Consider the following 16,996-nt stretch of genomic DNA (forward strand, 5'->3'; position numbering starts at 1 on the left):
GAGAGAGAGAGAGAGAGAGAGAGAGAGAGAGAGGTGAAGGCTCATTTGCGTGACATCATCTTATCAACACCCTGACCATATTAGGTCATGGTCATGCAAGGCTTAGTTATGCAGACTATGTCCAAACAAAGCATTAAATGAATAACAAGCATAACTACAAAGGGTAGGCATAGTAACACATTTAATGCTCTTTTTTTAGCACGAGCAAGAATGAGGCTTATTTGCCCAAGAAGTGTAAACCTTAAAAGCGTAGCTCAATTGGTGAGACCTTTGAGATGTAACCCCAAGGTTGAGGGTTCGAGGGTCACAGGTTGGCTTTCTCTTGGGTGTATTCTCCTCCCCTATTGGGAGGGTGGTTCCCACAGTTGCCCCTCGAGGGTGTAATGTACAACAATGTACATTTGTAAATACATGATATGTGTATAGTTTCTCCCTACTACCTTCCCCGCGCCGATGGTGAAAGATAAAATAAAAAAATGAGGCATATTTCGTTACTTCTTCACTTGACAACAAAACCTCGCGTGACCATTGCCTAATTACAACTCACTCTCTCTCTCTCTCTCTCTCTCTCTCTCTCTCTCTCTCTCCTCAACTTCAGAGAACTTGAGCTTGACTCGGAGTAAATATTCCTTCCATTAGCTCTCAAATGAATAGGCCACACATACATATACAAATCCTACACAAATCCTCTCGCCTTTTAATCCAGGCGGGATTAATGACACTAAACCGTGCTCAAAACATATTTCCATCATGCCCTGCAAGAAACGAGTACTTGTCTTTGCGGTTGTAATCGGTGCAGTCGAAGCCCAGCGTTGCCGCAAGCTGTTTCTGGACCAAATTCGCAATCTCGACTGCAGTCTTGCCGCTCTTGCGAAGCTCAGCTACTGCAATTGGCTCTAGGAATGTGATATCATAAGAAAGCCTAGGATTCATAGCCAAAAAAATCCCATCCAACGACTTCAGACCCCTTGCAGAGGTGCCATGGAACATGTTTGTCTTCACATTTACTGCGACGGGGACAAGACGATCCGCCAAATCTGCAAACAATGGGCTGAACCTTAGCAAGAAGGGCTCTCGGCATGTCGTACCCTCGGGACAAACACAGAGATCCTCTTTTTCAAGCAAAGTGTCTATTATCTTTGTATCCAATTCCCTGTTCCTTGTTAGTCTAGTTGTTTTGATGGGTGACAAAATCTCCGACACCTTACTCACGCTAAAGACCACAGCTCGTACTTTGCGGCGCAATGCCATGGCGAGGAAGATGGGATCGGCAAGGGTCCGATGGACGCAAACAAAGAGGACACCCTCCTTATGGGTGGAATCTCCATTTGGGAGGAGTACTGGTGGTGCACCCTTTACCCGGAGTTGAACTCCAAGGAATGAGGAAAAAGGGAAGGCAAGCTCTTGGGGCAGCGAGAGGCCGATCAATATCCTTGCAATGGCGAGGCCGAAACCAACTGGCAACCACAGGGCTGCTGCTAATGAGGCCCCTGGTGTTGGCCTGGTGACAAACCTTCCATCATGGAAAACCAAGGGAGTCAGATACTCTTCTCTTGACACTTTCTCACCAGATTTGCTTTGTGAGACAACAGCTGTTTCCTGCCACCAGACCAAAAACTGCCATAAATGCACTGACAAATGAATGTAATTAATAACTATGCACGCTGAGATATACGACATGCCAATATTATACAATGGCCAACAAAGCAGAGATAATATGAGATATACACAAGAAGATTGAGAAATTCTCCTGTTCAGTGTTTTTCATACTATGCATAACATCATGAGCTTCTGCTCGAGAGGCACCGCATACCTAGCTAGGTACAATTGGGGGCAAGGGACCACCGGCCCCCCCACCGGACCGGCGGTCCCCGCCCCCAATCGCACCTAGCTAGGTATGGAGTGCCTCCCTCACAGAAGCTCATGGTGTTGGTGTTGAGGTAAGTCACAATGTGAAAATTATTGTGAGAATTTGTTCAAAACTTCTTGAGATATCCTATAGACAAACCTGACATAGGGAGAGAAATCCATGTTGCTTGCCGTTGACATCGCAGATGCCATACCCCAAGTGAGTGTCGCCAAGCAAAACCTTAACCGCTTCCACCTTCTTATCTTCAAACAGAACTCCTGACTTTGCCAACAACCCAGTACAAACACCATTGCCTGTGACTTGGAGCTCGGTGGCAATCACAGTATCAACATCAAGGTACGTTTTGAGAAAGTGCTCCACAAAGATGTTGGGGTGAGAGGTGACGATGCAGCGACGCGAGCTGCTGTACTTGAAGAGAGCGCGGTAGGCGGCCGGTTCGAGGTCGTCGAGGAAGAATTTGGGAAGCGCAGCGGCTGCGGCGCCACGGAGGGCGGAGAGCGAGAGGCCTGCGGTCACGATGAAGATGTGGAGTTGGAGGGAGAAGCTTTCCGGGAGGAGAAGAGTGAGGGGATGGAGGAGGAGGAGGAGGGCGGCGCGGAGGGGACTTCCGGCCTCTAGAGCCACCACCATGTAGTAGGGGAAGAAACTGGGGTCGCGCAGGAGCGTGCCTTCCAGGTGGGAGATTGTCATTCGCTTGAGGGCAGCAGGGCTTGCCTTTGGGGGCTGCAAGACCTCCGTCATTGTGCAGCTGTGCTGAAGGAAGACAGCAATAACCGCGCCTGCGCACTCTACTGTACGTCACAGACAAGAAGAGGCCCAGATGATCAAAGAGCGCCGGTGGATCGCCGTGACCTGCTTCTGCAACGGTGAGCGCTTGCTGTAGAGTGTAGAGGAGAGTCAGTGACAGTCGCCGCCATTGGCCAGACAATTGAGCCAACCGTCCAATTTCCATTCCATTTTTTTTTGCAAGATGTAAATGAAGCAGCTGGGCCTGGCCGCTAGGAAGGTAGGTAGAAACTCCACATATCACAAGCGCTCCATGCCCCTATTTAATTCCGTGTAGTGGCCTTTAGTCACTTTCTACCTACAGAATAACGCATTTCCTCACAAATTTAATAAGTCCATTCTAATTTCTCACGCGATTACAGAATTTGGACCGTAGTAAATTCTAGACTATTTAGTGCAGCCAAATTCAGCGAATCCCGGCTCAGGGCATTCATGCTTCAAGCACATTTAACAGCCTGCCAGTAAAAAGTAGCCTGTTTTAACTTTTACTACAGCAGTCAACACTTTTTCCCAGAAAAGGCGAAAATTAGTCTTTTCAATTTTGAAATCGACCTATCAAAATGTGGAAGCGGCGCAATGGAATTTCGCTTTTTGCCTGAAGCAGGCTAGCCTAGCCTCAGGACTAAATTTTACAGTTTGACTTTTCTCTTTCTCAATCTTTATTGGAAAAGGAGGAAAGCTGGCAATTCCAGTTCGAACCTCCGAACTTCGAAGTGCCTATTTCTTGCCTCGTCTTCAATGGATTTAGATTCGACTCTCGAGAATGCAGCAAGTTGCAACGGTGCTTCATTAACGTCTGACAACCATCTTTGAGGAAGTTGTTAAGGTAATGGTCACGCGAGGCTTAGTTATCAGTTATTTGAACAGAAAACTAAGCCTCATTCTTGGTCACACGCAAAAAGGAGCATTAAATGACTTACTAAGCATAACCTTTGTAACTATGCCGAATTTGTCACAGTTGTGAAGTTGAAGGCATAGTTGGGAGGATGAATGAATAACTAAGCATCGCGTGACCATGCAAAAGGCTTAGTTTTTCATTAAATGCTTTGTCTGTGCATAGTTGGCATAGTTATCAATAACTGATAACTAAGCCTCGCGTGACCATGCCCTAATAACTTGTTCCCACCCCTTGTGGGTGTGATATACAGCAATATACATTTGTAACTTGGACAAGGTGAAAATCACGATAGCCTATACAACACATGAAGATTTAGAAATTTTCTCATGTAGGAAAACGGAGTCTTTTCCAGTGCTTTTCATACAATGAATAACATCATGAGCTTCTGCTCGAGAGGCTCCGCATAAGGCCTAGCTAGCTAAGATTGGGAGCAGGGGACCACCAGCCCCCACCGGGCCGGCGGTCCCTACCCCCAATCGTACCTAGCTAGGTATGCGGTACCTCTCTCACAGAAGCTCATCATGTTGAGGTAAGTCACAATGTGGGAATTATTGTGAGAATTTGTCCAAAACTTCTTGTGCAAGGGTGCATCACCACACAGGCGTAGTCGGACTCCAACATGTTAAGCTCACCATACGCTACCTCCCCATAATCGATAGGGTTGGAAAACCCCGTCTTCTGCTTCCGCTTTCTGAAGTGCAGAGCTCAGTTCACGCACATCAATCTAAGATAGCTGACAAGTGGCGAGGGTTCTACACTACCCGTGCAAAACTACCCCTTAAAGGCACAAAAGCTACAGTCGGAGTCACAACACTTAAGAGTCTTGCATATCTCCTTTCTTTTGTTTCCCACTAGCTCGCTCGATCCGCCTTCGACAGGTCTCACTCGCTCTTACCAATGGTACATGTATGTGTGTGTGTGTGTGTGTGTGTGTGTGTGTGTGTGTGTGTGTGTGTGTGTGTATCTTTATACATCTCCACATGACACACGCACACAATCGACACAAAAATAGGTTGGCCTATTTGGATTGTTCCCAAGGAGCATAAGAGCATTCATACAAAGGTGTTATGAGAAGGGTCTTCTATTGTTCCACAGGGCGTGCACACACATACACACACCTAGTCCTAAAATGTAGCCGACTCTCGAGGCTCTAACGATCACATCTAGCCTTTTGCATGCTTTACTTATCAAAACTCTCATTAAAAAAACTACTTCTTGAAGCATGTCATTGTGAATGTTCCATATCTGCAACTCTACACAAATAACATGAATCTAATAACACTCACATGTGGATTTTTTCCACGTGGATTGTTTGTTACTCCATATCTGCAACTCTACACGAATAACATGAATCTAATAACACTCACATGAAAAAAATCATCCAAACATTCAATACATGAAAGATAAGGTGGCAACTACATTCACAACAGATGCATCGCAAGAAGATAGAACTCTCTCATTGCACAACATGCATCAAAGGCCCATGCTGAGCATACCTTGCAATTAGTATTGTCCAAGAGATGACATCTTGGAGCATGGGCTTGTCAATGACTTGTGCTTTGCCAACTACATGTGGTTGCACATCTCAACCCTCGTTCCCATTCAATAAAGACAACTCATATGTTCCACACCATGCCCTGGTCGTGTACCCATAGTTGTTACCATATACATGTGGTAGCGATGTGTGTGAACACACTTAGGCATTGGGGCATTTTTTTCCCTCACTAGGAGGTTTTTCCCCCCGTGCATTGTATATACGCCCATCATTCTAGGGCTACCTATATTTCCATTGCACACTAATTTTACACTCTCTATTGTGTGCCTTGAGCTTCCTTCATCTTCTCCAAGCTATGTGTGTTTTTTTGCAACCCTAATTCCAACAATTGGTATCAGAACAGGTTGCGTCCTCCCAGGCTTAGTCTTTAACAGCTCCAGCACACGCCTGCTCACTTTTTTCGATTTCTATGAGTTTTGGCGAGCATTCGCAGGTCGACAAAAATTTTATAAACGCTCTTGGAGCTTAGTCTGCTCAGATTTCTGATTCGGGCTCATTTTGACCTCCGTTTCCACTACAAGCAATACTGCACATGTTATTTTGTCATTTTGTGCAAAAATTTTGTCAGTGCTGTTTTTGGCATAACAGGTTCCTTACGGTCTTCTTCGGTTTGTGCTATCTAGCGCATGTTGTTACCGCTCTCCTTCTCCTCTTTTCAAGCAGCTTTCACATCAGGTGTAGCATTTACCATGTTTGAAAACAACACAGATGTGTTCAAGATGTTTGTTGTTGAGGACAGGTTGGATTGGGAAAATTACCCTATGTGGGCTTATATGATGCAATATGTTCTTGTATCGAAGGGCGTTTGGAACATTATGCAGGGCATTGATGTACATCTTGGTTCTGAGGATACAATGATGTTGAGGATGCTGCATGTCTTGTTGCAAGGATTGTTGCTATTAGAGCTGTTTTGCCTACGATAGAACAAGCTCGTTGGGATGTAAAGGATGTGCAGGCTCATGTTTTGATTGCGTTGTCTGTGAAGCGCACCATTAATCCTCACATTCATTCAACGAAATTTGCAAAACAGGATTGGGATATTCTGGATGGTCTTTATGCAAGCCGCAATGAGGAAAATATTGCAAGAGCTGGAGTCGAAGATTATGCATGAGGAAGATGATATGGACACTTTCCTTGCTGGTGTCAAGGATATCAATGAGCAACTTATTTTTGCAGGTGAAGTCATTTCAAACAGTTCCCTTGTGCAGACTATTCTTGATGCCTTGCCAGACTCTTACCAGAATTTTGCTAGTATTACATGGAGACTTATGACCCAAGGAAATCCTGAAGTTGTCAAGTTTGATGCATTGTGCACATTGTTGTTGCAAGAGTCCCTTCCCAGAAAAACAGGACTAGACAACGTGCAATCGAACAGGTTTTTATTGTTGCTTAAAGAAAGGGTGATAACAAAAATGCAGCCACTTCTTATGGTTCTTGTGCAAGTGGAAAAACACATGTTCCTAATGCTTTTGTTGGCAGCAATTCGTCTGGAAATTATGGTGATAAGGACAAAAAGAAGATGAGTTGCCATTATTATAAAGCTAATGATCACTTGATTAAGCAGTTTGCTAAGTTGAAGGCCAAAGAGGCTAAGAAGAAAGAGGGTTGTTCCACTGCAAATGTTGGTTCCACTACAAATGCAGCTATTGTTGAGTCTTCTGTGAAAGGAGATTGTGATGCTGATGTTGATGTAGAATGGGCTTTTAGTGTATAGTGTACCTATAATCCTGTTGTCCATGATGCATGCATGTCGGTTGCTGTAAATTCACATGTGTGGTATTTTGACAGTGGTGCTACAAAGCACATTATCTCACATCGTGATTTGTTCACCTCTCTTGAGTCTGTCCCTCATCGGAATTCAGTTACTTGTTCCAACAATGCCTCTTATCCGGTTTAGAGAGTTGGAAAGATTGTGTTTACTCCTGCAAATGGCAGTTCTTTCACACTTGTTGATGCACTTTATGTACCCAATATCAAGAAGAATCTTTTGTCTGTATCCGCACTTGCTAGATTTGGTCTTGTAGTCAAATTTGTGGATGACAGATGTAAAGTACATGATCTCAATTTCGGTGATGAAATTGTTGCATTTGCCATTTTATGTCATGGGATGTATAAGCTCACTTTGTATAACAAGTGTGGGTAGAATTTTGCAAATGTTGTTGTGGATTCAAACACTATTTCAGATGCAAAACTTTCGCATGCACATTATGGTCATCTGAATTTTGCTAATTTGCTGTGTTTGCAAAAATTTGATATGGTTGCTTCTTTCCTTGTCTTGAAGCACCTATCAAACACGTTTGTGAAGGCTATATTTTGGGTAAGATGTAGCGTTTGAAGTTTCCAATGGATGGTTTAGTTAGGGCCACATCAGGTTGCTCATTGTGCATAGTGATGTTTGTGGACCCATGCAAACTCCATCCTTGGGCAATTACCTTTACTTCGTGACTTTCGTTGATGATTACTCTAGGCATGCATGGGTATTTCCGCTTAAAGCAAAGTCTGAAGTATTTATGTGCTTCAAACAATTTCTAACTATGGCTGAAAATGTCTCGAACTATGGGCACCCTCCATTCCGATCGAGGGGGGGAGTATATGTCTCATGACATTAATGCATTTTTGGCTAGTCGTGGGATAAAACACCAATATACAATGCCTTATACACCTCAACAAAATGGTGTTGCTGAGAGGAATAACATGTCACTTACAAAAATGGCACGATGTATGGTCAAAAGTCAAGATTTTCCGCATTCTTTTTGGCTTGAGGCCATCATATGTGCCACTTATTTTCTAAACAGGTGTCCTACAAAAGATTTTCATTCTATGACTCCATATGAAGCATGGCATGATGGAAAGCCCTCTATTGAGCACATGCGTGTTTTTGGTTGTTTGGCATATGCTTTGGTGCCACAAACACAACGTAGAAAATTGGATGAAAAGGCTATCAAATGTATTTTTGTTGGGTATAGTGCTGAAAGAAAAGGTTACAAGTTGTATCATCCACAAACAAAGTGTATTCTGATTTTACGGGATGTTGTGTTTGTGGAAGATTCTGTTCACTCCTTGCTGTCATGTACTAGAGAGAGTAATGTAAGCTCACAGGACATTTATAAAACTTTGTTTTCAGTGGTGGAAGTACAAATGTAAATTCCAATAAGGCAAATATACAACCTATGGGGGTTTTTGAAAATGTTACAAATCAGCCTATTATTGATGCAGATGGAGTGTTACCGTTCTCCGAGCGATTTTTTCCGAGCAATCCTAGTTTCTGAGCAGGTCTTTGTGGAAGGGTACTCCGTAGAAAACCACTCCTATTAGACAAGGTGGTCTTTTATGCAGCTATCCATGAAAACAATGTAACTATGCGCTTGAAAAGGACATAGAGAACTTTACCTACAAGAGGATACATGCTGCATTGATTAATACAAATGGAATGCCTAAATCAATTGTTTATTTATATACACCCTAATCTCATGTCTAGAGAGAGAGAGAGAGAGAGTGAGAGAGAGAGAATGCTAGACTGCAACAATAACAATACACATTTAAATGGAAGACCCCTGGATACTAAATTTTTGTTATCAAAAAGACATAACAGATTATAGCTGAAAATAAGGATTTCATGTACGATCAATGAAACAAAATGTAACAATAATTTACAATGATTCACTCTGTCAAAACAAAAAGTAAAAACAATGATGGCAATATGCTCCAAGCTTCATAGCAAAATGTATGCTCTTTGATTTTATATTGCTATAGTTTTCGATCCATTAGATAGTAGCGAAAGAGGCATCTCCGTATCGATGTAAAATATACACCAAAAAGTTTCTAGTTGTTGCTTGGTCGCGATTTGCATCTCAAAAAGACCAAAAAAATCAGCTGGCTTTAATGCTCACACACATGATTGTCAAATTGTGACATTGCAGCGTCTGCCACTAAGAGCCTGAAATAATTTGACTTTTGTGAGAGCTACCTGGTGAATGAACTCGTGAGATGATGAATCCAATCCCAATATTTGCAAATACATGTAGTACAAGTGCTTACATGGCGTGTATGTCAAGCGCTTGCTTTCTCTTTTCAGAAATCCCTCACACGTGCAATGAGGAAACTCGCCCAGAGTCACTGAGTAGTTGACACCTAATGCTCGCGAGCCTTCAATACTTACGTAGAAAATATGAGACTCATTGCATAAAACAATGGCCTCACGAACCAGTTGCGCAGACAAAGTTCTTCCTTTCTGAATGCTAACCTGGAACTCTTTGGTCAAATTTGCTCTCCACTTAACAAGCTTACCATCTCTAAATTTTGGCCGAAAAGAACTAAGCGCTTGCAAAGAGCTCGATGTTGCATTTGCTGTAGTTGATTTGATTGAGCTTTTACCTGATTTAAGTGAAAATCCATTTTCCTCCAAGATTTGTTTCTCTTGTGGTTGCAACAAAGTTCCCTCATCCACTGGCCACACTCCTGGAGCAGGGCCAATCAAGCCAACAACATGGTCCTCATCAACCTCCCAAGAGTGTGTTGGGGATGAGTTACATAACCAAATAAACCCCCCCACAAGACCTCCAGGATACTTCCTTCGACCCCAAAAGCAAGGTGCAGGTACTCCATCTTTGCTATTATCAATCCATGCATTAATGTATGCTCCACATCTTCCACTTTGCCCTGGTAATCGTCCAAAACAAGTCATTTTCTTTCCTGGTTCGGTTCTTCTGATATCCCACACTGTCTTTGGAATCCTCCTCTCCACATATTCTCCTTTTCTCTCACCTTCTGGTTTATTTTTGTGACTATGACCCTCAGTAACAGTTACAAATTCTGGCCTATGACTATCCTCTTCTAAGATCTCTCTTGGATCAACCTGCAGTGGTGGCTTTGCACGCACACTCTGTTTACACATTGCAGAATGTTGCATCTCCGGAGACTGAATCCCCATTTCAACCATAGATGAATGAGCAAGATCTGCTAGTTTTCTATTCAATGTCCGGCTTGTATTTTGACTACTGAATCTCTCTGCCATATCTTGTATTCCAGGGCCTGTCCCAGCATGAATACCTTTCAAGAATGCATTACACTTTACACTTTGCAAAATAGCCATTGACATGTCAAATCCTGTGGCCTCATAAAGGGATATCTGGCTTTTAAAACCAACTCCAGCACGCATACTTGCATGTTTAGCCTCTGCTAGATTAGTGGTTGGCACAAAAATACCTGACTCATCTTGACTCACAAACCAAGATCCCCAATGGAATGCTCTCACATCCCACCAAGCAAGCCAAGTTTCCAATGATGGTATCTCACCATTGATTGCATGATCTGCATGCCAAAATTTTCTAATTTCATTCTTGCAGCTGTCTGCAGCCACGTCGGATGGTGCATTTCGCCACTTTCAACACAAGGATTTATGCTCCTCTTGAAATGAAGGACGGATACACTTACGTGTGTGGTGAACCATTCTCTGCTCCCAATGGAAAGTACAACTCTCTTTTTCGGGTAGCTTTTTTTTTGCCCCACCAAAGTAAACTGCACGCACTGCAAGCCAATTTGCATTTGCCTCATCTGCCATGAATCCACGAAACTCTGGTTTTTCAAAGCCATTTTCATGAACCACAGAATTCAACTTTTTCCAAAACTCAGTCTGAGCAAAGCGATCCTCGACCTTGAACTCACATGTGGCAATAGTCAAAAGAGAACGCACATAAGGGTCATATACATGTTCAGACATTGTGGGCCAACCAGAAACTCTATGTATGTGATCAAAATGAACCCACATTTCTTGCAAGTTTCCACCAGGTCTCATTCTATTAATCAAATCAAGTCCACTACCAGGTCCCCTAATTGACATTTTAAAAACATGTGGCTGATGTCTATCACTCAATTGCCTTGGGAACAGCACACTGTGTATGAAAGGGTAGCGGCAACGATTCTTCAAGTCCAACACAGCTTCAAGGCCCATTGAAGTGATATTCTTCTCTCTTTTGGCATACTCTAAACATCTTCCTATCCTCCTTTTATTTGAAAGAGGAGTGGCATACTCAAGAATGTGGGCAAGTTCATCCTCACCAATCTTTGAGTTCCCCTCTTGATTGTCTTTCATTAGCATGTCCATAATAAGATCTTGAGTAACGGCACCCTCGAGTTGTTTTGGACTAGTGAAAGGATTTAGCTTTGCACGTGCTGCAACCTTCTCCTCTATTTGTTTTTCGATGGCTCTGCTCACACCCTCTTCATAAGGGTGCTTATGATCACCCAGATGAATCACACATCTTGTAGTGTTGAAATGATCTCTAGGCACATAGTAGTAAATTATTGCATGACACAAATCAACACACTCAGGCATTTGTGAGCAGTGCTTGCAAACTATATTACCATGTTGAAGCCCAACAAGACCAACAGGACAACTTTTTTTCATTCTTCCTTTCCAGTGTGTTTCATTTTGATAATGTAGTCTCGAGTAGTGAGGACAATCAATGTTGACGCACCGAAGGTGTCCAAGACAACGACTCAAGCGCACAACACCATCAAAACAATCTGAGCTGCATGTGACGTACTCCATCCAAGAGTGGCCATCATACTTCTGCTCCATGCCATGCATTGTTGACTTCTCTTCACAAGGAGGGAGCTCAAATGCAATGTACCCATCGTAAACGTTGGGAAGTTCTTCAGCTTTAACAATCTCTGTAGCACTTTGCATAGCGACATGCAAGCTACTATTTAAGGGCAGCTGTTTAATCATATCAATGACACTATGAGTTTTTGGTGTTTCATTAGAAATGAACTCAACAGAAGTAGGAGTCTCATGTACAGCAATATCAATAAAAATCTTATAGAATTGATGTATTTCTGCATTAAGAAGAAATCCTTCTTCACCAATGGAGAGTAGAACAGGCTCAAACTTTAATTGTTCATGGCTGAGTGACAAAGGCACCCCCGCTAAGTCAAAATACTCCTCAAGAAGATTTAGCTTGATTTCCACAAACCTGGTATGAAAATTAACACTTAATTTCTGTCGTGGAGAATGTTAAGTATGGAGCCTGATTTACCCTTGTAATTTTATGTGGTAAAAGCGCACATTTGTAAGGCCCCCATTATGAGGAGAAGCCATCGTGCGTGAAGGAAAATCACTCACCGGAAACCAAAATTTTCACGGACAAGAATCAGGGGCAACTTTAGAGGCCTCGGGGGCGGAGGCCCCCGAGACTTTTTTTTTCGCCGGAATATTATGGCCGGACGGGGGCCGGAAAGTGGTCGGTTGGCCGGTAATCAATGGCCGATGGCCGGTGGTCGGAAGTCAATGGCCGGTGGCCGGTGGTCGGAAGTCAATGGCTGGTGGCCGGTGGTCGAAAGTCAATGGCCGGTGGCCGAATTCAAAAGCGGACTTGTCTTCTCAAGGGAGGCCACACATGGGCGGATTGGAGGGTCCGATTTGGACTTATTCGCACAAGGGCGGCTACACATGGCTGTCTCTCATAAGAGAGGGCAGCCCTTTTGGCCTATAAAAGGAGGCCATTTCTACACACATTTCATAGTGTGAAGTTGATGCAACAAGGTGAGTGTGAGGTGGTGAGAGTGAAGCAAGGCGGGAGCTCTATCAAGGGTTTAATCCCTTTGTAAACTACTTCTTCTTTTGAAGTGCTAAAGCCATTGAGTGGCTGCTTTCCCGTGGACGTAGCCCACATTGGGTGAACCACGTATATCGTGTGTACTTTCTCTCTCTCTCTCTACTCTATAATCTCTTGTGTGTGAAATCTATCTCTCTCCATTAAGTAATCTACTCAAAAATCTATTTAGCTACGTCTTATTTTCTAACAACTGGTATCAGAGCAAGGTTTGCTCGTAGCTAAATTATCTCAAGGAAAGGATTCCTTGAATTGAGTGGGAGTTATGGCGGAGGAAGGGAAGCTCAAGATTGAGAAGTTCAATGGCAAAAACTACCAACATTGGAAGATGCAGATTGAAGACTATCTCTACCAGAAGGACCTCTATTTGCCACTAGGCGGTCTTGCGAAGAAGCCCTCAACAATGGCAGATGAAGCATGGATTTTCCTTGATTGAAAGGCACTGGGAACAATCCGGTTAAGCTTGGCGTCAACGGTGGCCTTCAATGTTTTGGAGATGAAGACCACGGAGGACTTGATGAAGTCACTTGACGACTTCTACGAGAAACCATCGGCATCCAATAAGGTATTTCTTATGAAGCGCTTGTTCAATCTAAAGATGGCAGAGAATGGTTCAGTTGTAGAATACCTAAATGACTTTAACACAAAGATAAGTCAACTTCGATCAGTGAAAATAAATTTCGATGACGAAGTGCGAGCTCTCCTTATACTATCATCTCTACCGGATAGTTGGGACAGCCTTGTGATGGCTGTAAGTAATTCTATCTCTGGCACAAATACTCTTAAGTTTGATGATGTTGTGGGTGTTCTCCTAAGGGAGGAAATGCGAAGGAGAAGCACAGGAGAATCATCAAGTGTTGCACTATCATTGGAAACAAGAGGAAGGCCTAAGGAGAGGTTCAAAAACCAAAAGGGTCGTGATCGCTCAAGGCGGAGCAAGTCACGCACAAAGTCAGTTCTTGAATGTTGGAACTGCGGCAAGAAGGGCCACGTCAAGAAGGATTGCTGGTCCAAGAAGAAGAAGGAGACAGAGTCTCAAGACAACAAGCCAACATCGGAGGCCAATGTGGCAGGTAAAGTAGAGCAAGATTCTCTAATTCTCTCATTAGACAATGTGTCTAATTCTTGGATAGTAGATTCTGGGGCTTCATTCCATGCGACACCACACAAGCAACATTTCCAAGGCTACACCAAAGGTAATTTTGGGTATGTATACTTGGGAGATGATGAAGCTTGTGAGATTGTTGGCAAAGGTACAGTTTCTGTCAAAACTGCTAACGGAAATGAATGGAAGCTTAAAGATGTTAGGCATGTTCCTTCTCTTCGCAAAAATTTGATCTCCACAGGACAATTGGACGATGAAGGTCACAACATTGCATTCGGAAACAAACGGTGGAAGATCTCAAAGGGATCTTTGGTGGTTGCCAAGGGAGAAAAAGTCGGTACACTTTACTTGTGTACTGCTAGCACGCAACCTTCAGCTTGTGCAACAACTACAGAAGTTGACAGTGCAGTGTGGCACTACCGACTTGGGCATATGAGTGCCAAAGGAATGCAAATCCTTCAAACAAAGAAGCTTCTACCAGTTTTGAAAGAAGTGGACTTAGAGTTCTGTGAAGATTGTGTTTATGGTAAACAAAAGAGGGTAAAATTTCAAAAATCAGGAAATGAAAGAAAAAATAAAAACCTTGAGTTGGTTCATTCTGATGTTTGGGGTCCTGCAAGTACACCATCACTTGGTGGCTCATTGTACTATGTAACATTCATAGACGATGCGACTAGAAAAACATGGGTTTATGTCATGAAGAATAAATCCGATGTATTTTCCATATTTCAAAGGTGGAAAGCCTTTGTGGAGAATGAAACAGGTACTAAGGTTAAATGCCTCAGATCCGACAATGGAGGAGAATATTGCAGCCAAGCTTTTGAAAGCTTTTGTGCTAGCAATGGCATTCGGAGGCAAAGGACAACCCCAAGGACACCTCAACAAAATGGGATTTCGGAAAGGATGAACATGACAATCATGGAACGAGCACGAAGCATGCGGCTACATGCAGGCCTACCGCTTGAGCTTTGGGCGGAAGCTGTAAGTACGTCTGTGTACTTAATCAATCGGTCACCCTCAACGGCATTGGATGGGGGAGTTCCAGAAGAGGCATGGACAGGTAAACCGGTGAATAATGCATTTCTCAAAGTGTTTGGGTGTGAAGCTTTCATGCACATAGATAGAAGCCTAAGATCAAAGCTAGATGCAAAGTCCAAAAAGTGTTTCTTCATTGGCTATGGAGAAGGAGACTTTGGGTATCACCTATGGAATCTTGAAGATGGTAAAATCTTAAGGAGTAGGGATGTAATTTTTAACGAACAAAATATGTACAAAGATTACTTGGAAAGAAAACAAACAAAAGAAACAGGTGATGAGTACATGGAGCTTGAGGACGGTGAAGACTCAAGGACTGCAAACGGTGACAATGTGCAACAACGTCAACCAAATGAGGAGCCTCAACCTATTCCCCAAAGATCTACAAGAGCAAGTAGACCTCCAGAAAGGTTTGTTCCTTCCTTCAACCATATCTTGATCTCAGATTCTGGAGAGCCGGAATCATACGAAGAAGCTATGCAACATGAATCCAAAGAAGAATGGACGAAGAGCATGCAAGTGGAGATGGAATCACTACATCGCAACCAAACATGGGAGTTGGTTGAGTTGCCTAAAGGTAAGCGGTCACTTCAAAACAAATGGGTGTACAAGCTGAAGGAAGAAGAAGGTGGGAAGAAAAGGTACAAGTCTAGGCTTGTGGTAAAAGGGTTTTCTCAAAAGAAAGGTATTGACTTCAATGAAATATTTTCTCCTGTTGTAAAAATGAACTCAATTAGGCTTGTCTTAAGCCTTGTGGCTGCTCATGATCTAAATCTCGAGCAAATGGATGTAAATACGCCATTCCCTCATGGTGACTTAGAGAAGGAAATCTACATGCTTCAACCAAAGGGGTATGAAGTAAAAGGTAAGGAGAAAATGGTTTGCAAATTAAAGAAGAGCTTGTATGGTTTAAAGCAAGCATCAAGACAATGGTACTTGAAGTTTGATCGATGGATGTTGGATCATGGATTCACAAGATGCAACTCGGATCACTGCGTCTACACGAAGAATTTGGGAGATGGGAAATTCATAATCCTAATGTTGTATGTTGATTGCAAGTGCTAACATGCAGGACATCAAAGACCTAAAAGAGGAGCTGTCCAAATCTTTTTCAATGAAAGATTTAGGTGCTGCAAAGAGGATACTTGGTATGAAAATATCAAGGGACAAGACGAAGAAGACAATAAAGCTATCTCAAGAAGATTACATCAAGAAGATACTAGAAAGGTTTTCAATGCAAAATGCAAAACCAGTTTCTACACCTTTGGCTGATCATTTTAAACTAATGAAGTATATGTGTCCAAAGACACAAGAGGAGATAGCCTGTATGTCTAAATTTCCATATGCTGCAGCGGTAGATTCTCTAATGTATGCTATGGTCTGGACAAGGCCAGACATTGCACATGCAGTGGGAGTTGTGAGTAGGTTCATGGACAACCCAGATAAAGAGCATTGGCAAGCTGTGAAGTGGATACTTAGGTATCAAAAAGGGACAACAACAAATGCTTTGTATTTTGGAGGAACTGAAGGACAAAGATACTCTTTTGATCTGCTCTTTTGATCGTGTGCAAATCAAGGGCTTCTATTAAGATGCGGGCATGTTGGCATTACACATGGGCCAGCAAAATCACTGAGATTTTCAGTCGAGGATTGTGGGGAAAAGACATTATGCTTGGTCCATGTGTATGTCAGTGTGTATGCCATGTGAAGAGCCGTTAAAAAAATGTCAATAGTTGATGGATATGCCCAACCAGGTGTAGATGGAACTAGAGTTAGGGCAGAGTATAGGGACAATTTGGCCTTGGAGTATGCAAATCTCCCCACTGAGGGGAACTTAGTGGTGGATGTTGTTTTTTATTTCAATGAGGGCTGGCAAAAGACCGGATATGATGTCGTGTTTCTTGGTTTGGCGTGTCCTCTGCCATCCATTTTTTGGCCCTTTTCTGGTTGTTCTCTCTGTTGTTGGATTGATGACAATGTCTCTTGCAAAAAAACACCCCAAAAGCAGGGTGCGTCGGCGCGGCCTGCTTTTGGGGTGTTTTTTTTCAAATTGTCTTCATTCTCTGTGTATGCATCTTTTGGGATAAACTGATCAGGGCCAGTACATGTGCTGCTCTTTTGATCGTATGCAAAT

At 43.0% G+C, this 16,996-nt stretch overlaps 1 protein-coding gene across 1 annotated transcript; it reads right to left on the reverse strand.

Moving 5' to 3' along the window:
* Nucleotides 1-614: 614 nt before the first annotated feature.
* On the reverse strand, nt 615-2,889 carry LOC147430677 (glycerol-3-phosphate acyltransferase RAM2-like). Its single transcript, XM_086493264.1, has 2 exons — nt 2,009-2,889; nt 615-1,599 (listed from the first exon to the last, which is right to left on the reverse strand). The coding sequence occupies exons 1-2, from the start codon at nt 2,609-2,611 to the stop codon at nt 733-735; spliced, it is 1,470 nt and encodes a 489-aa protein (XP_086349390.1). The 5' UTR covers nt 2,612-2,889; the 3' UTR covers nt 615-732.
* Between the last annotated feature and the right edge of the window lie 14,107 nt (nt 2,890-16,996).

This window comes from Adiantum capillus-veneris, chromosome 21 (genome assembly GCF_014529385.1).
Source record: "Adiantum capillus-veneris isolate H3 chromosome 21, ASM1452938v2, whole genome shotgun sequence".
Taxonomy (NCBI): Eukaryota; Viridiplantae; Streptophyta; class Polypodiopsida; order Polypodiales; family Pteridaceae; genus Adiantum; species Adiantum capillus-veneris.